The sequence below is a fragment of the Bidens hawaiensis genome, unplaced genomic scaffold (genome assembly GCF_021521415.1).
Source record: "Bidens hawaiensis isolate Kalapana, Puna unplaced genomic scaffold, B.hawaiensis_p1.1 tig00003587_1, whole genome shotgun sequence".
In the NCBI taxonomy this organism is placed as follows: Eukaryota; Viridiplantae; Streptophyta; class Magnoliopsida; order Asterales; family Asteraceae; genus Bidens; species Bidens hawaiensis.
In genome coordinates this window covers 2,314,695-2,340,435 of record NW_027491204.1, presented here as the reverse complement: position 1 = coordinate 2,340,435, position 25,741 = coordinate 2,314,695, and the positions used below count along the sequence as shown (strand labels likewise).

Genomic DNA, 25,741 nt, shown 5'->3' with positions numbered 1-25,741 from the left:
TTAATCATCTATATTGTCCAAAGGTTTTTATGGAAATTCATCACTCGGGAAAGGCGCACAATCTCTTGGTGAAATTTTGTACCTTAATTAATTGGTATTCGAGTAATATTTGACACACGAAGAACAACATCATCACGACTTCTAGTGGAATTCAAACACAAATTCTAAAATTATTGGCTTAAAATTACTACCACTGGCATATACAAATGAAAGTTTTATTGGAATCACAAGAATTATGGACTATAGTAGGAGTCCTTGAATTACCAACAGACTCAATACCGTCCATAGCCCTTCTCAATTATAATTGGGGAAAACATGAAAAGATACAAGAAACCACTACACATAATGTTTCAAGCGAATAGTATTCGAAAGAATTTCCACATCTAAAACTTCGAAAGAGGCCTAGGACATTTTACACAAGGCATAGGGGGGGGGTGATTTAGTAAAAACTATTAAACTTCAAACCCTCTGTTTTGAACATGATGGATTACAATTGTTAGAAATAAAATTCTTGAAAGATTATTTTAACAGTCTAAGTCCCGCCAAGAACCCTGAATGAAATTGCAGTTCCAAAAAAACACAATTTGATATCCAAGGATTGGGTTGTTCGCCCATCAAAGTGGTACGTGAGCTGGGTATAGAACGCCGTGAGACCGTTCGGTACATATACGGTGGGCATTAGGACCAGGTTATTATTATTTCTTTTTCTTCTTTTGTGATATGCTTATTTATTTTTATTAATAAATTATTCGCTAGAAAATGATATTTTTAGGTGAAAGGGAGGGGGAGATTTTCTCCTCCGGAGATTCATTTCATTCATTATGCACTCAAAAGTTAAGGTCTTAAAAACTTCATGGAATTCATGATCGGGCACTTCATTATGCTTCGAGCAAGTAGGAGACACGAATTTATTTCTATGCTTCAATAGGATGCCAATAACTTGGATGTGAATTCGGTCGCATTGACAAAAAATCGTAAACATAAATTAGTAAGCTCTAAAAGATAATTAGATTAATCACATGATTGCAGCACCAAACATGAATATCCATCTACAAATTATAATTTAGATTTTTTTTTATTTACGTAACTATTTTTTTTGTTTTTAATAACAGGGGTAAAAAAAATACTATCTTGTGTAAAACTACCTCACTTACTATCTTTTTAAAGGTAATTTATTGAAGAAAATTGCAACATAATGTATTGGTATCTTTGTTGAGTATAACAATTCTTATTGAGTGAACCGACTAATAATTAACGAGTGACTAAACAAGATTGTGATATCATTTAAATTTATAATAACTTAATTTAGGAAATGATTATACCATTTAATTTGTATGCGAATATCTTATCTCGAGTCCAAGTATATAGCAACTTGTAAGTTGTAAGCAACCCTCAGTTTCTTTAATTATATATTAACGATCTCCACACACCGTCACAACATAAAACAAAGCTACTACCTTTTCATTCTCTTCAACTCTCAGTCAATATATATACTATTTGTCGCTGATTCGAAATTCTGAAAATCATTCATGAGTTCGGAGTTCATTAGGGTTAAGCCATGCTTGATCGCATTCAAGAAACACAAGAAGAAACAAGAACGATCGCAGAGGTTTCAAGAATCAAAGCCGACATTCTTGATAGTGGGTATAATGTATCTGAAGGCGTCATCTTGTGTGACTTGTTGTTGAAGCTAAAGCAAATGGCGGTGTATATGAAGGTTCTTGAAGTATCGAAGATCGGAGTGACTGTTAGCGGACTTCGTCATCACGCATCCAAAGATGTTAGGCATGCCGCAAGAAGCCTCGTTCGTGCATGGAGACTTATAGACTTATATATATATATATATATATATATATATATATATATATATATATATATATATTCATAAACATCAACATATATACTCCTAACCTTTTATACATTCGTTCAATATCATTCATGTATCTTTCATAAGACATTCATATAGCATACACTTACCACTTAAGGTAAATGTATTAACTAACACATAAGAGTATGCACACAGCCCTGAATAACATAACAGAGAAAAGGGGCTAGAAACTCACATGGGTCATGTTTCTTTCTGAATTTATAGTAATTCATTTCTTTAACTGGGCTCAGCTAACTGTATAACACTTACACGTATCAATTAACTAAATCCACCCATATCATTAAGGTTTCATCAGAAACTTCTAAGTCTGGGCTATTCTAATCGAATCCTCAGTTCTATTCGAATGGCAGATCCCATTCGAACGGACTTGCTATTCGAATGGACTTTCTATTCGAATGGTAGATTCTATTCGAATGGACTTTCTATTCGAATGGACTTTCTAATCGAATGGACTTTCTATTCGAATGGTAGATTCTATTCGAATGGACTTTCTATTCGAATCGAATCACACATTCGATTCGATCACTTCCCCATTTGATTCGATTACATTCCTTTGATTCAAGTCTCCTAAGGACCCGATTCGAATATGGTTATATTTTCATCACTTTCCAGCCCTTTCCTTTTGACTCTGCTTGCCCGTTTTGCATAAGGAACTAGCCTTGGTATATACCCACTGATATATACCCCTTAGCCTAATGAGGGTTGCCCACTGATATATACCCCTTAGCCTAACTAAATGCATTCTAATGCAAGACAATGGGTGCAAAACTAGTGTTAACTAAATGTGTGTTGCTATATATCTTTTCAATATTTTTTTTTCTTTTATCATCTAACTAACATTCTTTCATATTTAACTTCACCATTTTTTATCTTGGAATTTCATATGTTAATTACTTTTAGGGTTTTTTGTCTTGTATTATTTAGACAAGTTAATAATTAGGCTTATTACAATTTTATTTTTACGTGAAAGTGTGATGAAACTAAACAAGTAGGAAACATATACCGTGGTGAGTGTGGCAAATATCCTAGTTTAATTAATTTATCAAAACATTTTATTACTGTTTAAATTCCACACTCCTCCCTAGCAACTTGTTTTTTTTAAAGTGTTATGTCTTAAAAAGCTTGCATTTAAAAGAAATAATTGCATTATGTAACAAAAATCTTATGTTAGGTCTAATGCAACTTTATTTAATGCAACTGCTTGTAAAATAAATGTTGTATAATTTGTGAATGTTTGGTGTTGTAGAAGAAAGTGAGTTTTTAAGAAAAGTTTAGAATCTAATTTAGCGTTGATACAGTGGTTTGTAGAGATCTAGTGTTGTTGGTGCTCTAATGGTGTGACCTGAAAGATTAAATTTGGATCATTATACACCATTATGTACTTGGTAAATACCCAAAAACTCTATATTGATAATAGTTTTTTTTTCTTTTATTGTAAAAAAAGCTTAAAGTGGAGGGTTTTCTTGGTTCAAAATAAAAATTAACAGAATGTATTAGTGAGTATCTTAAAATAAAAAAAAACTTAAAGTGGAGGGTTTTCTTGGTTCAAAATAAAAATTAACAGAATGTATTAGTGAGTATCTTAAAAAGTAATTATTACCGACTCATAAGCAATGATTGTGATATCATTTGAAATAACTTATTTTAGGAATTGATCATTTAAAATAACTTCAAACGGTTTGATTTGAATATCCATCTCGAGTCCGAGATTATAGCAACTTGTAACCCTTGAGTTTCCATAATTATATATATGCATCTCCACACACCGTCACAACGTAAAAACAAACAAACAAATAACAAATAGCTACTGCTACTTTTTCATTCTCCTCAATTTAAAATTCTTGAAATCATATCGATCGACAAATGGGTTCGGAGTTTATTAGGGTTAAAGCCGTTCTTGATCGCGTTCAAGAAACACAAAAAGAAACTAGAACGATTGCCGAGGTTTCAAGAATCAAAGCCGACATCTTGATAGTGGGTATAATGTATCTGAAGGCGTCATCTTGTGTGACTTGTTGTTGAAGCTAAAGCAAATGGCGGTGTCTATGAAGGTTCTTGAAGCATCGAAGATCGGAGTGACTGTTAGCGGACTTCGTCATCATTCATCCAAAGATGTTAGGCATGCCGCAAGAAGCCTCATCCGTGCATGGAGACTTATTGTTGACGACTGGATGGATAATAATAATAATAATAATAATAATAATAATAATAATATCATGCCTGCAGTTTGTCCACAAGAAGAACCGGTGGTGCCAAGAAAGATTGGTCCACCGATCATCGAGAAACCAACGACCGTGCCAACGAGCAAACAAGGAGGAGGAAAACCACCGGTGGCGGTGCCAAGAAAGACTAATAATATTACTACTGATCAAAGACCAAAGCGTGCGGTTGATTTAATAAAGAGGCAGCTTAACAGGAGACGATTAGGGACGGTTGTGTTAGAGAAAGAAGTCAAGATTAACAAACCATCAACAGTTGTGGAAAAAGACCATAAGAATACTACTGTTGAAACCAGGAAGATGCAAAATCCCACAAAATCTGTTGTTGGTCCGTCGAAGACTAGTTTGGACAAGGAACTAAGGGTTGAAGATCGGAAACTTGAAGCCGCAAAAAGAAAGATGCGTGAAAGTTACGAGGAATTAGAAAACCGCAAGAGACAACGAAGAGTGCAGGTGATCGAGGTGCATGACATGATAAGGTTGGGTTTGGCTCCTAAGTACGAAGGCGGAAACAGGAGGTTTGGCAATAAGAACATGAGTCGTTGTGTTGGCTTAGTAAGATGATCATCATGATCATGTTTATGATGTTTATCATGTCTACAGCTTAGACCATTATTAATTGGTAGCAAACTATTTTGTTTGTGATTCTTTCAGATGTAATATTTCTATGAATTGAAATCAAATGGGTGTAAACAATTAATGTGGTGTGACTTATAATCTGATTATGGGAATGAACACTTAATTAGTTTTGAAAGCATTAATCACTTATTACTATAGAATTATTATGTTTATTTTAGAGCATTTAGTTAACTAGTTATAGTTGTTGGGTCAACGGATGATGCATAAATATGATATCAATATTAGATTTGTAACATTCAGATGGGTCATGAAGTACTGTGGTTAAGGAATACATGGGCTTAACTATTTGTTTGATCCACTATTTTATAACTTTATTTGAGGTTGTAGCCCAGTAGCCCTAGCCCACTATGAAAAAAAAAAGAAAAAAGGAAAAGGAAAACATAGTTGATATTGAAATGTGATGTGTGTTCTTTGTCTAATACCAGACTGTCAAATTATGTCTCGTATTCAATCCAATAGGTACTGAGTATTTACCAGATAACTAATTATTTGGTTAGCCGACATACCCGCGAGCATCGCGTATACATATTAGTTTGTTAAACAAAAAAATTAAATATACAAGTTTGGATTTTAAACAATAATACGAATACGAAACAGATTTAACTTTTTTCCTATCAACACGTCATCCACATATTCAACCCTCAAAACAAAAGTGTAGGGAGACCCCACTTATTGTGCAAACGATGAATGGTGTAAGGTGGTGTAACAACACGATTCTGATTATGTTTCTGATTATTAACATGTTTTAATGAAGTTGTTAGAATGAATCATTCATTAGTATATAGTTTGGTTTGAGGGAAAGTTAAAATTTTTAGATGTGTGGTTTGGATAAATCAATGATAAAGGGTTATGTGTAATTATGAATTTATTTTTATTAGTAAACGGTTAAGTATGGTTTTGTATGATATAAAATAACAGTAATAGTATTTGGGGATCAAGTTCCACTAAAAGTAACGATGGTTTCAACTTTCAAGGGGTGTATGAGTTTTTATCTTTGAACAATCAACAGTATGAGTATAAATATTGGCCACGTAATATTCTTCCAGGTTGCTTTATTCCAACTATTCTTATTATTATTTTTCTCCTGTCATCAGTTTCCTGATCTCACTGAAACCCCAAAATCTAACTTAAATTACCTTTTTCTGTCATGCACACCAACTATTCGACCTTTTGCCTCAACCAAACTTCTTGATTTTTCACTCTTGTTCTTTCTATTTTCCTTTTGGGTGCTTAAGGGGGTATTTTGAGTTGGAGTTCTACCCATTTTGCTTTGTTTTGGAGTTATACCTTCCTCCTCTTATGCCTTAGCGGTCGTTGTGAGGTGCTAGATGGGGGGGTGAGCAACCCGTAGTTGCTCCCCTCCTTCGAGTGTGAGGGGTTTGGTCTTTGATTCTTGCTCTAACTCATCTCGAGTCGGGGTCTTTAGGGGTCCGGTGTCTTTTGTGATTTGTTTGTTTTCTGTTCTCGTGTGTACATGGCTACCATAAAAAGAATTCGAAACGTAAATACAGGAGGGCTTGGTCCTAGCTCCACTTACGGTTTAAGGCCATGCCCCTTTAAGCATTTCCACGAGTGTAAGGATGGTAGACCTGGGTCCTCGGGGTTTTTCCGCCTACTTGAGCACATGCAAAGTACCCATTTCAAAACGGATACTCGGAAGAACCTTTTAAAAGACGCTATCTCTAAGGATTTGGACCTTTTTATAGATGTTGGGGAAGCCCTTCGGGCGGGGGATAAATGGTTATGTGGGAGGTGCATGACGTTGCATGCCCTTAGCAGGGGGTGCAAGCATGCTGATGGTGTCTATTCTTTTTCTGTGGATTCTGGAGATGCTGGAGAATTCATCGTTGGGATCCAGAAACCTAATCGTGTGTCTGTGGATAGGGACCCAGGTCCATCTGTAGGAGTGGTTGGGGATGTATCCCTTTTGGAACGGGTTTTCTCCCTTCCCATTCAAACGGTTAAGAGCATCCCCCCAAGTTGTCGTTTGGCGTTTGCTCAGACTTTGGCATGCGCTTTATGTAAGGTAGTGGATTCACCAGGCTCGATTGAGAATTGGGTCAAATTACTATTGTTGTCGCGTTGTACTTTAAGGGTGGTGAAACCTTCCGCTAGGCAGGAACGCAGGTCAGGGAATCGAAAGTCTGTGCAATGTAGTAGCATTCAGTAAGCACTTGCGGTGTGGAAAGATGGATCTGGTTTTGCTGACTTGGTTCTTTCTCTCTTTGATAACGTGGGGGGAGCACTTTTTCTAAAAGAGAGGTGGGAGGGAAGGAGGGTTCTGAAAACAGCCTCAATATTAAACAATGTCTCAGGAAAGTCAGGGATGGTCATTTCACAGCTGCAGTCAAGGTATTATGCTCAAGTGGGGTTGTCCCTCTCGGAGATACAACCATGAAAGCCCTCATTGATAAACACCCAGTGGTGCCGCCTCCGTCCTTGCCTTCTAGCTCTGTCGCCCTGCCTACTCTCTCTGTGGATGGGGACTGTGTGCTTAGATGTATCCGATCATTTCCTAAAGGGACCTCATGCGGAAGAGACGGGATGCGGGCGCAACACTTGTTGAGGGATCAGTGACTTCCATGGGTATGCTCTCAGCCATCCTGAAGTCGTCAACTTATGGCTAGGGGGTCTGTGCCCCAAGGTGCTCGCTGAGTTTATTGCTTCGGCCCCCTTACCCCTTTATTAAAGTCGGATAATGGAATTCGGCCCATTGCTGTGGGGGCTATCTGGCGTAGGTTGGTTTCTAAAGTGGCTATGAAGATGGTTGGGAAGGAAATGACTCAGTATTTAGGGGACTTTCAGTTTGGGGTGGGGACCCCTAATGGGGCAGAGGCGGTGCTTCACAGCGCGAACCGGTTTCTTAACTCCTTTCACGCAGACGGCTCTTTAGCTATGCTTACCGTGGACTTCTCCAACGCTTTCAATATGGTCGACCGCACAGCCCTTCTCCGGGAGGTTCATCATCATTGCCCGTCTATCTATCTATGGGTCCAGTTCCTTTATGCCCAGCCGGCTAGGTTGTATGTTGGTGATGACTGTATAGGGGCTACTACTAGGGTTCAGCAGGGAGACCCCCTTGGGCCCCTCCTCTTTGCCTTAGCATTACACCCTCTTGTTCTCCGGGTACAAAATGACTGTAACCTCCCATTTCATGCTTGGTACTTGGATGATGGGACTATTATTGGTGGTGCCAACGAAGTCGCTAAAGCCCTAGACATTATCAACTCGGAAGGGCCATCATTGGGGCTGCAACTTAATATAAATTCGGAGAGCATGCGGTTCATTGCAAGGAGATGCCTGGGTTCAAATACCGACATGATTGGGTGCGGGACGTTCTTTGGGACATCTTAAGGCGAGCTGGGATATGTCTTTAGTAGGTTAGGGTTTGCAATTCAAAAAGGGGTTGCGGCGCAGCTTGTTGCCCGCCTACCTGCTATATTGATGTAATACCTATGTTTCTGTATATTGTAGTTGGTTTAAAAAAAAAAAAAAGTGAATGGGGGCAACGAGAGTCAGGTTCCGGAGACATCTAGAGTCATCCCGAGCACAATCACAAAACCCTACACACTTCCTTCCACCAATTAATACCAAACAAACATTATTCTGGTATCACCCCCTCTCCTCTCTCTTCGTATCAGATCTTCATTTTTCATCCAATAATAATGGAAGAAGAATATTACTATTATCCGGCTAATTTGAAGAGGAAGAATCTGGAACAAGCCAACGATGACTTCTCGCTTGCTTCTCCAGCCACTAAAATGCGCCGTCTGGTACGTAATAATAATAATAATAATATATGTGTCTGCGTGTGTAATTGTGATCGTTGTTTCATTAATAGAATTATTGAACGAATTTGATAATATAAACCTTGAATGGTGGATTCTTAGGTACTTGTTGAATTTAGGTTAGAAATTGGATTTTGATAATTGAACATTAGAATTTTCGATTGGAAGTTTGTATATAGTGATTTTGCAGTTGTTTTATTCAATAATTCCAGTTCAGTTCGTATGGAGGTTGAATTGTGTAACCAAAGCCTAGAGTTATCGATTGTATGTTTGTATGAACCTCTGCAGTGATTTCTTAATATGTTTTAACAATTCGTAAAATTAGTTATGTAGCAGGACTTTAATCTAGAAATTAACTGAAATTAATTTGAATCAAACAGATGGTGATTTTAGGGTTTTTACTAACATACGCAACATGTAAACGTCTGCGTGTGTAATTGTGATTTTGATCCCCGTCTGCTGTAAAATGCTTAAGATGTCTAACTTTGATCGGCATTATTTTGCACAATTTGGATAATCTACCGCTCGATTGATAGATCTTCAGAATTTTGTTGAATTTGTGCATAATTAGAGTTATGTACGGGTTTTAGTGGTGATTTTTTAGTCGTTTTGTTCAATAATTCGTTAAATTAGTTCGTATTGAGATTCGATTGTCTAACCGAAATTTTCGATTGGAGGTTTATATGAGCTTTTGTAGTGAATTCTGAATCATTATGGCCAATCATTCCTTCGTGAAATTGTTTGAATATTTTATCTTTGATTGATGCATCAAACAGATAGTGGATTTTAGGGTTCTAACTTGTAACTGACAACAGAATTTAAACTTATTGTTAGGATGCCGAGTTACCTCCAATTATCGAGGAAGAAGAGATGGTGAATCCAGTGACATTTGCACAACCGGAACCCTCACAAACAATTGTTGATGATTTGAGTCATATTCTCCCTGTGAATGAAGAGAGGGCAATTGTTCTATATGATCCCGTTAACAACGTCCCTTTATTGCAATCGCGATCCCCGTTCTCATTCACTGTTAATTCAGACTTCCTTTCAGGGTTCAAAAGTAAGTTTGTAACTCCATATCTTAAAACCAACATCTTGCATTCGAGTGATGATTAATCTTCTTATCTTGTGTGCAGATCGAATGTTCTGGTCGAATCGATCACAAGCCCTTGAATCTTTAAACGGAATAAATGAAAAGCAGGAGAACAATAATGATAATGATGATCATAACAATGGAAGTTTGGCGGTTGTGCCATGGGTACCAATGCATTCAAACCACCAATTAATGGCGGAAGTGGAGAATATCGCACACGAAGTATCTGAGATGATGGATGCTGATGACATGGATGTTGAAGGTGATGATAACCCGCAACAGGTTCACAATAACGGGTTTGGTTCAGCGAGCGGTTGTGAAGGTGTGAACCAGTGGCAACAGCATTGCATGGTTCCGCAGGCTGCACATAGTTTGTCTGCACCAGTTGGTTGGTCAGGTAATGGTGTTTAGATCGGTTTGGTTTATGGATGGTTAAGAGTGTAGATTGTATATATTATGAAGAAATCTTGAAGTTTATTGGTTTCAAGAAACAAAATCACTTGGTTGATTGCTTGATTCGGATCGGGTGGTGTATTTGTTAAGAAAGGAAAAAGTCTTTGATCGTGCAAGCATTTTGGTTAGAAGTGGTAAGAAATTGTTAGGAAGTGATATTTTGGCATGGCCAAAATGTAGACAAAACAGTATCCCTAATGGATTTGGTTATATAATACACGGGGTGTTTGGATATGCTTTATGAAAGTAATAGTTATGATGCTGTTTTTTTTTTATTATTATTATAAATATTCTACTCTGCTTTATATAGGAAAGAAACATTTTTGGAAGTAAAAAAAACATGTGTTTTGTGTTGAGAATAAAGCGCTGGGCTGATAGTTTAGTAAGCAAAAAATAACTTCGTCACAAAAAGGGATTTTTACATATATTCTCCTATTAAGCCTCTTAATTACATATTATTTCCATTTTTGATATCCAATTTCCCTTTCAATTTACAATACCTTAATTCAAACGAGAACAATTCTTTTTCTTTATTACGTATATTGTTGGAGATTGCTTTTTGGCATGATTTTATGGTACCATAATGAGCTAAATCTGGGACTTGTTTAGTATATATTGATATTTTGTTAAAATAATATTTGTTTTATAAAATGTGATGTGATAAAATATGTTCATATGCAACCAATGTCTGAAATATTCAACCTATAAATTCTATAAAGAATACATTTTAATTTGATAATGATTAAAAAAATCGACTCCATTTGAATTTACCAGTTTTGATATGTTTGTGTTTAACACCGACTCGATTTGGATATAAATTGGGAATATATGTAATTGTTGCTTTTAAGAAGGGATATATGTAAATAGTTTAATTAATTCATTAAGGTAAAACAGTCATTAGTTAATTAACTTTAATCAAATTGGGAGATATGTAATTTATGTGGTTTAGAGAGGAAAAATATGTAATTGAATTTTAAAAAGATGAGTAAATATGTAATAAGAGAACTTATGAATAAGATATATGTAAATGCCTCTATTAAAAAAAACAAAACACACGCGTTGCGATTGTGAACTGGCATGAATTCAAGCCAAAGAACAACACATTAACATATTTAAAACGAACAAAAAAATTGCGAGAAAAAGAAAAGGAAAAAACAAAACCAAACAAACAAAAAAAAAGAAATGTGTGCTCTGGCCGATAACGGGCCATTATGGATGATGCCACTAACGCAACAACAAATGGTTTGAACTAGGGGTGTGCATAACTAGGTCCGACCCGAAAAAACCCGAAGAACTGGCCCTAAATAACATGATACCGACCCGACCCTAATTAAAGACTCCCAAAATCGGTCTTAGAAATAGCCTCAAATCGGGTATCGGGTCGGGTTACGTCCTTTACCCATGAAGACCCAAAAAAACCCGAGGACCGTTTTCATTAAAAAAAACCCATAATTATTGTTAATCAAATATTCAGGAAACAACAATTATCAAACACGTTTTCATTAAGACATTTCATCGAACATTTGGAGTGCATGCTAAATCAAACAATTAGTTAAACCTATTGATCAGGTTTTGTCCAAAATTGAGAAATCACAATGTGTAATCAAGTAAAAAAGAATAATCATAGATCAAATTCAACATAGGCTTAAGAAATTTTACCTGTTGAATAGTTGTTTGTGATTGCTTGAAGAGTCTTTGCAATTGAATTGCAGCCAAAGATCATTGCATGTGTGGTGATGTCTGTGACTGAATTGAAATACCATAGATTGAAAGAGTTACATCACTGAATTGAACTGAAATCATCGGTCTTGGTCATTTTTGAAAACAACCGATACCCGACCAGATTCAAGACCGATACCTGATGTTCTACATCGGTCAAGTAGTCGGTCTTTTAATTTATGATAATTCGGGTATCGGGTCGGGTCGGTTATATCACGGGTCGGGTTGAGTTTTCCAAGTCGCCCTGTTCTTGAGTTTTTTTAAAGGATGGAAAGGAAAGGAAAACTAAGGATAATTAAAAAAATGGGTGTTCTTGAATATTTTTTAGGATGGAAAGTAAAAGAGTAGGAGGAGTTAGGATGGATTAAATTAATGTATTTTCTCAATAAGTTATCTTCCAAAAAATGAGATGATTACTAAGGATAACTATTTTTTAACATAGTTATCCTTTCCTTTCCTCTAACTTCCTTCCAACTCAAAAACACACCTAATTAAAAAAAAAATTTCCCTTCCCTTCCCTTTCTTATCCTTCCTTCTTCTTTCCTTTTCTTTCCTTGGTTAAAAAACTCAAGAACAAGATAAGATTTTCTTAGAAAAATAAACAAAAGAAAAATTATTAACTATATGGCTAATTAGGTGTCGTTTAGTGGACCAATTAGGTACTTTAAGACACCGAAATTCAAAATTTATCTATATAGATAACTAGATAACACCCTGCCGCGTTACGTCAGCACATCGACGCTAAATTCGATTGATATCGGTTAGGTTTGTAACGGTAACGATCATAAACCCAGAAACAGTAAATACACATAATAGTATTGGCGGTACTCGTATAACTTATGATTAAAAAAACATTACATGACAACTTGTAGTTAGTCGGTAAAACCATGTGCGGTGCGACTGCGAGTCGACACGAATTCGATCGGTATTGGGTTAACGTATTAGAACTAAACCAGAAAAAATAATTTCGTTAACATACAAACACAATAAATTAACATAATTAAAACAAAAAAAGAAAACAAAACTTGCGTGTTGCGACAACAAACCGACGCGAATTCGACCGGCATCTAGTTACGACATTGGAGCTAAATAAGAAAATAATTTTGTCAACACAACAAATTAACATATTTAAAACAAATAAAAAAACATGCGCCGTGCGCCTTTACAACGATAAATCATTGCGAATTTGGTCGTGTCGTGTTATAATAATGAAGCATAATCATAAATAAATTAGTAAGCTATGAAAAAATAACATATAAGATATCAATCTGGTCTTGATGGGTCCATCAATGTAAAAAAAAAACTAACGCCAACCAGTATGAAGGAGTCGAAACTGCGAGAAAAAAATCAAAGACATGCTTAAGATAACACATATACAATACTGGCCATTAGAGCAAGATATAAAGTTTTTTGATAGTTGGCAATAATTATATATATATTAAAAACCATGTGTTAGTTGTCTCACAAACTTTACTATTTATGAAATAAACCAACCACATTTTTACGTGTATACAAAACTTTTTAAGGTAGTTATAAGTTAAATTCATTTTGAAGTTGCAATTTAACTCAATATTTTATGTTGGCCATATTCAATTTCTTTGCAAGATTAATTCAATATTTTGACATATTCTATAATTAATATTTGACACATTTTAAGTTGTGAAAGCATTGCAACGTGTCTATTTATATTTACGTTTCAGTATAAACTTCGTTCGAAACTGACCCGAGTCAAATATAATATATTTTTAACTTTCTTTTTTCATGTTGTAATGTTACTCTAAATTTTGAATACAAACATCAATGCAAATTTTAATACACACCGACCTCATGCAATGCGCGACCAAAACAAATGGTTAAATATAATATATTTTTTTTATGTTTTCTTCACGACAACTTAACTTTGCATAAATACATCCTTATTTCAATCTATGTTGTAACGTGCGGACACACTTTAGCAACTTTAGGTTTTATCAACGTTCCATTGCGATGCACAAATCAACATATATCAACGTTCCCGCTGCAGCTGCTGTTGCAAAAATGGTCGGTTCGGGTCAAGTTAACGTGGGCTGACCCTATTCTGACCCGGTAAAAATTACACCGAAATTAACGAACAATAAACCCGCTTAAGTTATTAACCGGGCTGGACACGTTTGAACTGGGCCTTTGGTTGGTGATTTGGGCTTGAAGCCTATTGGGTTTTGCTATGGGTTAAACCCTAACCCATATATATATATATATATATATATATATATATATATATATATATATATATATATATATATTAACATCTTATTGTTAATAAAAACTTAACAAAGAAAATAACAAAACCCTAATTACCCTTCCAACCACCGGCCGCCACCCCCTGCTGTCGGAATAGCGCCGCCGCCGGAACCAGGTTGTCGCCGGAACACCACTGCAGCCGCCACGGTTCTGTCTCGTTGTTCTGCTGCTGCTGCTCACCATACACCGCCGCCTGCCGCCGCCACCTGCTGTTGCCGGCTGCCGGAAATTGGTGTCGTGTCTCGTATAACTTCTAGCTTGGTTCGTTAGATCTCGGTGTCTCACCCGGTTCGATAATCGAGGTATAAACCACTAAACTAGATCTATGGTTAATTAATTAATTAATTAATTATCGTGCTCGTATATGTTGTAACCGGATCCCAGTTCGGGTTTCCGGTTCGCTTTAATCATTTATTTTTCCGCTGCGTTTTTGGTTCGTCTTATATATTAATATGATTAATATATATTTAAACGGATCTAATACTTAAAACGGGTTAAAATTGTTTGACCGTTTGTTTCGAACCACCGTTGAAACCCAACAGTGGTATCAGAGCCGCGGTTACAATGTATGAGTCGATCCCGGTTCATTTAAACCGGATCTACATCTCAAACTTTAAATCGTTTAAAGTTTGTAGATCTAGATTAGTTTTCGGGTAATTTTAGATTTGGTCAATTTTTTTGTTTATTTTATTTGACCAAGCCAAAACGACCCGAAATTTATTTATTTTGAATATGTAAATCCGGCCCCGACCTATGTTTGTTTGGTTGTGTTTGATTGTTGAGTTTGTTTTTGTCCATATAGATGGTTCAAAATTGTAATCGGTTGTTATTTTATTTTTCGGTTTTATTTTGGCCATATTGGATGGTTCAAATTTGTAATAGGGCAAATTGTTGTTAGTTTATAAATTTGTAATAAAGAAGACGCGATGATAACCGAGGACGAGTTCAAGGGTTTCTTGGAGTTAGTGGGAGTTCGGACAAGATGACGGGATGCACCTTGAAGTCCATCATTGTGGTTGTTTTGTGTTGTGAACCCCTTGACCAGATCGGTCACCCTAATTGGCTCTAGCGAGACGGATCCAATATCACGTTTGCATTACTCTTTGTTAAATAAAATATGTGACTCGGGTTCATCCCATTAGAAAAGAAATGTGAGCGCTGGCGTTTGAGTGTAGGTAGCAGCTGACGACAGCCATAACCAACGCAAAGCATCAACCTGGACCACCACCAATTCCAAGTGTTCAGCCCTAATAAGCTCTCAATTGATAGGGGAGAAGAGGAATATACCCTTGGTACTGTAGCCTACGTTTTCCTTATTGAACAGTTTTGATAATATGAATCTCGATTGGTGGATTCAGGTAAGAAATTAGCCAAACCTGGTGTTTTCGATTGGAGATTTGTATGAGTTTTTGTTCGATAATTCGTCAAATATTTCAGTTATTGGGTAATTTCGGTTCGGTTATTGCTTACCCTGTCACAAACAGCTAACCAAACGGAATTTCTTGTTTGTGAACCTTTCACGAGCACAAGCAAACCAACACAAATGATGTTTTATTTGATTTGACTAATCGAGAAAGTCAATGTCAATGGTTCGGTCCGGCTACCACGTTTGTGTTGGTGTTTTCTTTAACATTTATATTCATATCTTAATTTTATATATATAAGTAAATTATATAAGACTCATATATATTTTTGTTTTATAGTTAATAATTTTGTTTAAATGTGTATGATAAGATTACAAAGGTAATTGAAAGGTATTAAAGACTTTTAAGGAACGGACAGTAAAGAACATAAATGGTCTTTACACGAGCGTAAATGGAAACATTATGTGTTAGGTGCCTGTTGAAAATCAATTTGCAGTTAGCGCGTGATGTGTTTTAAGTGTCTCGATGGGTGTTTCATTGTATACCTGGAGAGTCAGGTGGTGGCCTTTTAAGTGTTGTTTCTGTTGACAACTAATGCTGTGTCTTTTCATAAGCTCATTTGCTGCTGGCACTATTGTCCTTGGGTTGCAATGATCTCTTCTCAGATGACTCTTGTGTCTATGTAGCCTCGTTTCTTGACCATTTCTTCACAAGTTGTTTCGAGCATGTCGGTCATGGCTTCATGACAGAAGACTGCTTTGGTTGTTGTGTCTTTGACTGTGATGATGGTGTTTACACAATACGTACAATTACAGATTGCGTACAATGTTATTTAAACGATAAACAACTTCATATGTGTGTTAAATGATGAGTAATGATATGTTGTGTAATGTTACTGCGCTGAGCATTGTGAAATTGTAGACCCCTAATGACTTAGAAAGTCAAAAGTGCATTAAAGTCTATAACACCACTGCCCTTACCATAGTAAAACTGTATAGTAGGTTTGACTTAAAATGTCAAACTGCGCATACATAAAGAGGTATTTTAGTTCGGCAATGTTAAAATTTAGCGTCAATCTTTGTTGTATCATAAGAAGCTATTTCGATTTGGTGAGAAATGGCATATGCGTGATTACTAAAATCCCCTTTAGCCTAACTTGATATCTCGACGGACTCTTCAAATAGAGGTGCACAAAACAACCGGTCCCGGACCCGGCGGTTCCTACCCAGAACCGGACCCGAACCTACCCGCGGGTACCAACCAGGCTTTGGGTTTCCCTCTGGAACTGTACCAGGAACCGACCCGGACCCGGTGGAATCGGTTCCGCCAATACCCGGTCAAAACCCGACCCCACCCTACCAGAAACCCGAAAAAAACCCGGTCAAATACCCGACTATACCCGGAACCGGTTCCTACCCGGACCCGGTTTTGACTTTTGTTGACCATACCCGATTCCGGTTCCTGACCCGGTTTGTGCACCTCTATCTTCAAAGAATAAAAAAGCAGTTAGTATTAACTAAAAATGCCAAAGCTGATTGTTCATTACAATATATGACCTCTATTGGTTACATGAATATATTCGATATGTAAATCTAACATACTGACTTATTGACTTACCGAGAATGAATTACAGTATTATTAATTCTAAAGTTGAGATAATTTAGTAAGCAACTAAGCACAACCGTTCAAAAGTTAATTTTTTTTAGCGGCAACTTTTATTAAAACAACAAACTAGCAAGAAGCTAGAGCCACACACCACAAAACAAATTAGAAGTTGAAATTATATCAATCATTCCAACGAATAGATTTAAACAAATACCTATTTTTAATCCAAACAAAACCCCAAAGACTTGATATTCTCCCTAATTTTAGTCTCTAAAGTAAATGTGCTTTCAAAAATAACCTCATTTCTTGGCTTCCAAATGCATCAACAAGCCGTCAAGAAGCCCTCCTTCTTCTTCTTACCCAAAATACAACCATTCATAAAATAACTGTTAAGTGATAATTTAGTTTGCGGATCAACTCAACCCGAACCCATTTGACTTTTATGCAGCCGGCGGAATTGGGTATCATAAAAAAAAAGTGTAAACGCATTCACGTGGCTCATTGTTGCGTAACGCTCTGTTCTTGAGTTTTTTTAAAGGAGGGAAAGGAAAGGAAAACTAAGGATAGTTAAAAAATGGGTGTTCTTGAGTTTTTTTAGGATGTAAAGGAAAGGAGTATGAGGAGTTAGGAGGGATTAAATTAATGTATTTTTACAAAAAGTTATCCTCCCATTTTTGGGCTGATTACTAAGGATAACTATTTTTTAACATAGTTATCATTTCCTTTCCTCTAATTTCCTTTCAACTCAAGAACACACATGTTTAAAAAAAATTGCCTTCCCTACTCTTCCCTCTCATTTCCTTTTCTTTCCTTGGTTAAAAAACTCAAGAACAATGCGTTAAAGTTTAAAACTTGATTTTGAATCTTTATGAGCATTAACATTATCAAATATGTAATTTACCATAAATTAAAGTTTTAACCATTTTAGAATGTAATAACTGCAACCTCATATATATATATATATATATATATATAGTGTCTTTGAAATGAGAAAAGTATGGTGAGACAAATTAACGTCCGAGACGACACATTTGAGGTGATAACAAAAGTTAAAAACCGATGGAATTGAGAATAGTATTTTTTTTATGTATTCTTTTAATGAACAAAGTGTTATTTAATTATTTATGTATATTTAGTATGAAATCTATGCATTTTTATTTGTGTTTTTAAATTTATAATTTATTAATTAGTTTTAAATAAAAATTCAAATTCTTTAAACTTATTGAGAAAATACATTAATTTAATCTCTCCCAACTCCTCCTATTTCTTTCCTTTCCATCCTAAAAATAAACTCAAGAACACCAATTTTTTAATCATCCTTAGTTTTCTTTTCCTTTCCATCATAAAAAAAAACTCAAGAACACTCATTTTTTTAACTATCCTTAGTTTTCTTTTCCTTTCCCTCATTTAAAAAAAACTCAAGAACAGGGCGTTAGAGTTTTGCCCCCACCCCTTAAGATAGTCTAGGATAGTTGAGTTGGCAGGGTTAGTCGAGTCTTAGGATAGTTTAAGTACCCTTAGCCCCTTCGGGTTACACCCCCACCACCATGAATGGTTTTATGACTTTATCCCACTATACTAGACACGTAGTGAGCGCAAAATCGACAACATATACTAGTCAAAGGGTTGTAACTCAATATTAATATCAAAGAGTTTGTTTGATAATACGAGTACTTCTCAAATAATAAGGATTCCGGTTCCATTTATATAGTGAATAAAATGGTGTAATAATTGCTAGAGTGTACCATATTTCATGCACTTAATACTCGTGTTTATGAACAAACAATTGGCATATCTAAGTAAGTCCACCCTTCAAGAGTTTACAAAAGACCAAACCAACATAGACTATAATTAACGGTCAAACCAGTCTCGAATACTAATAGTAAAACAGATACCAACACCCTTACCCTGGTGTTTGGTTGGTATTGATTTAGTACAGAGTTTCCGTCGGTACCACCGTTCCCGTCTAGAGAGCGCAGTCTGTCAGTGTCCACCCTTGTGACAAAGGGTTTTATGGTCCTTGTATAATAGTATTAAAATAATAACTAACTTCTTGTTTTTAAAGTGATTTTTGAGTATAAAGTTATGTATTGTTTACATCAACATCAACTCGCCCAGCTGGTAGTAGATAATTAACCTCCTTAACCGTCTTCAATGTAGATGTTCATTCATCTTCTTTCAAAGCTTCAATGACAGTACATAAGAACAAAATGGTTTACGCATATCCATTAAAGTATAATAATGTATATTTTGATGGGCAATAAAATGCATACCTCTTAAACAGGCATGCATTCAGATGATCATCTTGTACCTGGTACGGTATCAGTATTTCCCAAATTTTACATGAAATATCGGTACTGTATCTGTACTAGTACCATACCGGTACAGAACCACGCATTTCGGTACCAGCAAAGTACCAGATATTTTTAAATTTTTCGGGATTGGGATTTTCGGAATCGGTACCAGTACCGTCCCAAGCTCACCCCTAATATTAACTATTAAGCATATACGAAGTTATAGTAGTCACTAATTAAGGTCCGACAATAGTCCACTAAGGTTCCAACAAAGGACCATAGCCACTTACCCCAACATTGTTAAAGTTGATCGAGACAAGAGAATGATCGATCGAGGTGACACCTAGACAACTCACCGGAAAGAGACTATTAGTCAAAGCCTTCTAAAGCGAACAATACCCCTTTACGTACCAAAACGAAACCTTGAGATGTTATAAACAAACAATTCATATATCTCTATAAGTTTACACTTCAAGAGTTTACAAAAGACTAAATGCATTTGGCCTCCCTCCCTCCCTAACTACCTTTAACGTTGCAAAGTCTTTCATAGCCCCGACTATACAACCGCCACACCAGTCTACGACAGTCAGACAACCCGATCAGCATGCCATGAATCCGTATGAATGGCTACCTCGATCTCCATTTTTGACATGTTTTCCTGCACCATTAACAAAGTTTACATGTGAACGTTTAAAACACGATAACCTTTGAAGAAAACTGGTTATTATTTTACCTGGTAAAATGAATATATGTGATCTAAGAATTGCATACATGTGAACCCTGTGTCACTAAACAAGGTTCTTGAAGTGGGGCCCATTTCTGAGAACCGGTCGACCGGAAATAGTATAGTGAGGAAATGGTTCTTGAAAATCAACTCATTCTTTTCACTGCACAATTAAAAAACCAGTTAGCTCATGAGCCACTAGAGAAAGACTCACTTCAAGCTAGAATCATACCGAGCTTAAAAGAGCCCGAGCCAAAAAAACAGGCTTGTTTAATAAACGAGGCCGAGCCCAAGCTTCCTTACTGAGCTCAAGCTGGCTCGAGAGCCTAAACAAGACTATGGTGCGCGCGCGCGCGCGTGTGTGCACTAATTTTGACGTTATTTTACTAATCTCGTGAAAATAACGTTAAAAGTGGCGGAAGGTTAATCAGGCATCATGTGGTGGCGTTGATAGCCGAAAGACGAGGGTACATGCACCAACCAGCCGGTATCCCGATGATTGAGTGCTATGTGCTTTATGTCCAAGGCTTGATGCAAAACTACTATCGAGCCGGGGGTCTCACCGGAAGCAGCCTCTCTATCCCTATGGGGTAGAGGTAAGGCTGTCTACATCTTACCCTCCTCAGACCCTAACATAGCTTTGCTATTGGTGGGATATACTGAGTACGATGATGATGATGATGATGATGATAACTACAGATCATAAAATGATATGTATAAAGATGTAAAATACACAAAAAGTATTTTTTTTAACGGTATATATAAAAATTAATAAATACGTATATAAATTAATATGATATTTTATACAAATAGACATACTTATATAATATATACAATTATAATAAATATAATTAAATAGTATATATTATCCTATATATGAAAATAATAATTAAAATATGCATAAAAATAATTAAAATGTATATAACTTAATATGATTTTTTATATCATACACAAAGAAAGTGTATGGTTTTCTAGTTATTGTTGAAAGTTGGCAATTTTTACTAAATAATAATGTTTATTTCATAACAACTAACCATAGTAAAACTAATAAGTGGTTAAAACAAGTGAAAACTTACGCGTCTGAAAGTGGTCTTGAGAAGTTGACAAACGAAGCAATAGATTCTTTCTCATCTTCATTCGTGTTAGTCAAAGAGTCGGTGTATATAGTAGCATTTGATGACGGGTCAGAAATTGACCAGCAGATTGAATCAAGAAGTGTGGTTGGAGTTAATGGTTTTATTGGTGCCTGTGATAATAATCAAATTTATATTACAAACTATTATTTGATTTAGAAAGGCAAATCAAGACTGATTTGGATATTACCTGCATGCGACGACCACGACGATTTCTAACCCCGTTTTTGGCAATGTTTACTGTTTTTTGATTTTCTTCATAGTCAGAATTGATTCCAACACTTTGCGGTTCTTGAGAACAAATGGCCCGAAAATTATCCTAAAATTTAAGAAAAAATATTTGAAAGTTATATTTTTAGGTTCTAACCATTTAACATTTTCTTGATTTGACATGAACCCGATGCTAAGACACATGAACCAGAACACGACACAAATTTTCATACGTGTTTACACAAACAGGACTCGTTCAACCAAGATATTTGTTTTATATTAGTATTCTATAATTACAACCAAAGATGCATATTTGTATAGCTTGTAAACGAACCGAACACACACAAAGGGAGATGTTCGTTTAACTTTAACGAAACAAACGATCGAACACAAAAATTAAACTAACAAGAATTTCTTATTTGTGTTCTTTTGTGAAGAAAATTAAATTTCGTGTTCCTTTGCAAATTGTTAACCTTATAAATGAATGGTTCAAGAACGTAAAGAACGAACATAGCCAAACACAGATGAATTAACATAACTAAACTAAAACCAACTAAAAGTAATGTGAAGAACCATGTGCTGAGCCTACAAGGTTGTTAAAACTAAACTAAACTAAGCTGTAATGGGCCAAAAATGTTTAAATGTTTAAATGAATATATTAACAATGTGTTCATGTTTGTTCAATTAATGAAACGAACGAGGCATCTGTTCATGTTCGCTTAAATAAACAAACTCCATGTCAAAAGGGTCACCACTTGTTCACTGAACGTTCGGTTCGCTTACATGTAATCGATATAAAATATTGCATAAAAACTATAAAACATGCTCATTTCTCTTATATTTATTAAATTTTGGCATAAAATACGCAATCAGTTTATGTTATGACATAAGGTTTTTTTTTCTTAAAATCCCTTTAATTTTTTGAGGGGGGGGGGGGGGGGTGACTATTTCAGCAATCTAGTATACCTTTTGACGAGCAGCACCTTGAATATTATCGAGCATCATGCCAATCTGGCGTGCCAAGTCAGCAGACAAATGCACAAGCCTCTGTGGTCTGATCTCCTTAACGGTCTTGAGAATCCATAGGGGCTGAGGTGTTAGGTGTGGGGTAGATTAGACATTTAACCAATTATAGCTTTAAATAAATAAGCCTTTGAAGTGTATAACTTACTGTAACAAGATAACTCGAGTGACCAAGATATCTTTGAACCGAAGACTCTTCACAGACCACATGACTAGGATGCTGGCCTGGCAACCATTCGTCCACTAGTGAGCCTCCTTGTCCAAAAGCCGCCTCAACAACCTACTGGAACCAAATTTCATACATATAAGCAACCCATTTTATATTCTGTTTAACTATTGTCACTTTGTCTATAAAAGGCTTGAAAGTTAGTTTTTATTCATTTAATTTAGTTAAATGAGCGGATATGAACACCTGTCTTGTTCGTTCATTTATGTTTGTAAACATGCGTTCATTTAAATTCTTTTATGTTCGTTCATTTACATCTGTTAGTTTACGTTGGTTTAAGTTTGTTTATTTATATATTCGTTTAAAGTGTTTATGCACATCAATTTAGCCTAATATTATAAATAAATATATCCCCATTACAATTTAGTCTAGTTTTACTAATTTATTATGCCCAACAGACTGATTTTGACAATCACTTATAATCAATGTTTTTTTCACTTATGTTCGTTTAAATTCGTTTTCGTCTATGTTCAGTTATATTCTTTTGATTATGTTCAATTGTGTTTGTTTATGTTCATGAACTGTTCGTTCATACAATTAATGAATGAACATGAACACGTTATTTTTCTTAACGAACGAAATCAAACAAGAAAACCCTGTTCTTTTAATTGTTTGTGATCGAACGCGAAAAATGAAAATAAATGTGAATAATGTGTGAAAAGTCAACGGCACCTTATTCTGCAGCTCAGCAGAAACTTCCGGGTCAACATAAATGGATTGACCCGAAAAAATTGAGCCTCGTCTTTTAAGCTCTTCTGATGATGAGACTGATATTGGTTTATCAACCGCGTTTGATTGCTTAGCATTTTCAAGCATGGCAACAGGAAGACAAGAATTCCCATTATTGAAGTCATCTTTAGGCGTATGATTTCCTCCAAGATTTTTTACAACGTAAAGGGATTCATTTAATCTCACTGACCAAAAGAAGAAAAAATTATATTAATTCAAACGACACTAACTAAATTCACTATGAGCATGTTATAGAGAGGTGGCAATTTAACCAAATTATATGGAAAAGGGTCAATTTGGGTTGTATTTTGATGGAAAACTACCCTTAATAACATTAAATACATAAAATAAATAAATAAAATGATTGGTTGTTTAGAGTTCTTTAAATTCTTAAATTATTTGGAAGTTCTGAAATGATCCTGACCATACTCATAACATAGGTTTCTTATATAAGTTATATTAATACTTATTTGTTAACAACATCGAAAATGTTAGTATCCCGACACAAACCTATTTGACCCACTACCCAATCCACCTGACCCGCCTATTTGCCACCTCAAAATTACTATTAAACTTTAAAAGCGACAAAGTTTTACCATTTTTTCTAACACTATCCACAAACCATCCAAGTGTAACAATAAAGAGACCGTTAGTGGCCCCATGCTTCAATGCATGCTCAAACTTTCGTCCACCAGAGCTGTGCATTATCATTAAGTACTCCACAATAATAATAATATTAATAATAATAATAATAATAATAATAATAATTTAGTTTCAAAAGAACGGAGATACATTTTGACTTTCAAAGTCAAAAAGGAGATGCATTTTGACACTTTTTTAAATGTGCAAAAGCATATTATGTTTCATGTATAAAATTTGAATTTTGAAGAACTAAAAAAAGGTATATTCTTCAAATTTTAGTCAAAATTGATAAAGTAGGTGTAGATTATATTTATAAAGTGGATGATATATTTTCTTTTATGTAACTACAAAATTGATAATAATCACATGATAAAAAGCAAAATGAACGAATATTCATATGAAGATGATAAATGGAACAAAAAGGATATCTGGACCACCAAATGGGTACACCGAGGATACAAATGAGGACTATATTGACCACCCAATCTCTCTGTTGCATCCCTCACTTGTTTTCTTGCTTCTGTGAATCGACATAATAACGAAAAATCATATCAAAAGTTAATCATATGATCAAGATTTGTTATAGTTTATAGCCAAAGATACTTCTAATTTTCAATCAAAGACACACATTTCAGCTCCAAATCATTGATGCATTTTGACTTGTTTTAATATAAAATCAAAGATACATATTTATGTTACAAATAATTTATGCATTTTGAGTTTAGAATCAAATATACTCCATTCTAGTCCAAGTCATTGATGGATATTGACTTACTCTAATTTGTAATAAAAAAAATGCTTCTTTCTGTTCCAAACCATTGGGACATTTTGACTAATGTAGTCAAACTAGTATTTAACATTATTTATAGAAAAACAAATAATCATATCAAATTCTATAAAAGTGATAATCAATACCCAAATAGCAATAATCAAAACTTGAAATAAAATGTCATAAAATATTCAAAAAAATATGAAAAAAAATTGAAAAAAGTTTTAAAAAAATTCAAAAAAAAAGTAAGAAGTTAGAGTTACCTTTTGATAATCCAGTGACACAAATAACAAGGCCAGAAAATGGGGACTTTGATTTTGATTTTGACAATGAACGGAGATTAAACACCGAAGAAGACGAAGAAGTTGCAGGTGACATTGTTGGATCTGAAGAAGAAGATTGAACACCTCTAAATGAAGAAGTACCCAATTTGCAAGTAATATCCACAAGTAATCTTGAATGGGGTTTCTTGGAAACACCCTTTAAACCTTCATCTCCAACCATCTGACTGATTAATGATTCAAGAAAATTGTATATATTAGATATGGGTTTTTGATCTGATCACAAAAGGTTGAGATTTAATGGGTTTTGTTGAAGAATTGAATTGGGTCAAATTTGTGAAAGTTTGTGGAAGAAAGTGGAATGATTTTGTCTGCTTCTTTTTTTCTTTTAAATAAAAAAATCACGGATCCTATTGAAGGGAGGTCTACTTTACGACCAGCTGATATTCTTGTGTTCGGGTGGGCAGGGAGGAAACACGCCTGTGTGGATCTTACAGGAGTGTCTCCTCTTGTTGGGCTCAGGGACCGTGGGTTTGTTGTGGGTCAGGCTGCGTTGAAGGCTGAATCGGGCAAAGTTGTTAAACACGAGAAAGCTTGTTTAGATAATCAACATGTCTTTCTACCATTTGCCTTTGATACATTTAGTTTTCTGGCTCCAGAGG

The 25,741-nt window shown here is 35.4% G+C and overlaps 3 protein-coding genes across 3 annotated transcripts; 2 read left to right on the top strand and 1 right to left on the bottom strand.

The window, feature by feature from the left end:
• The first annotated feature begins 1,558 nt into the window (after positions 1-1,558).
• Positions 1,559-4,671, top strand: LOC143623885 (uncharacterized). The gene is made up of 3 exons (XM_077094689.1): positions 1,559-1,804; positions 3,913-4,030; positions 4,115-4,671. The coding sequence occupies exons 1-3, from the start codon at positions 1,559-1,561 to the stop codon at positions 4,669-4,671; spliced, it is 921 nt and encodes a 306-aa protein (XP_076950804.1).
• Positions 4,672-8,411: 3,740 nt separating this feature from the next.
• On the top strand, positions 8,412-10,150 carry LOC143623884 (uncharacterized). The gene is made up of 3 exons (XM_077094688.1): positions 8,412-8,519; positions 9,369-9,594; positions 9,671-10,150. Exons 1-3 carry the CDS (start codon positions 8,412-8,414, stop codon positions 10,036-10,038), a joined length of 702 nt encoding a protein of 233 aa, XP_076950803.1. The 3' UTR covers positions 10,039-10,150.
• Positions 10,151-19,928: 9,778 nt separating this feature from the next.
• LOC143623883 (uncharacterized) lies at positions 19,929-24,268 on the bottom strand. Its single transcript, XM_077094687.1, has 8 exons — positions 23,984-24,268; positions 23,331-23,572; positions 22,542-22,712; positions 22,376-22,498; positions 21,390-21,518; positions 21,143-21,312; positions 20,076-20,229; positions 19,929-20,000 (listed from the first exon to the last, which is right to left on the bottom strand). The coding sequence occupies exons 1-8, from the start codon at positions 24,096-24,098 to the stop codon at positions 19,929-19,931; spliced, it is 1,176 nt and encodes a 391-aa protein (XP_076950802.1). The 5' UTR covers positions 24,099-24,268.
• Positions 24,269-25,741: the final 1,473 nt, after the last annotated feature.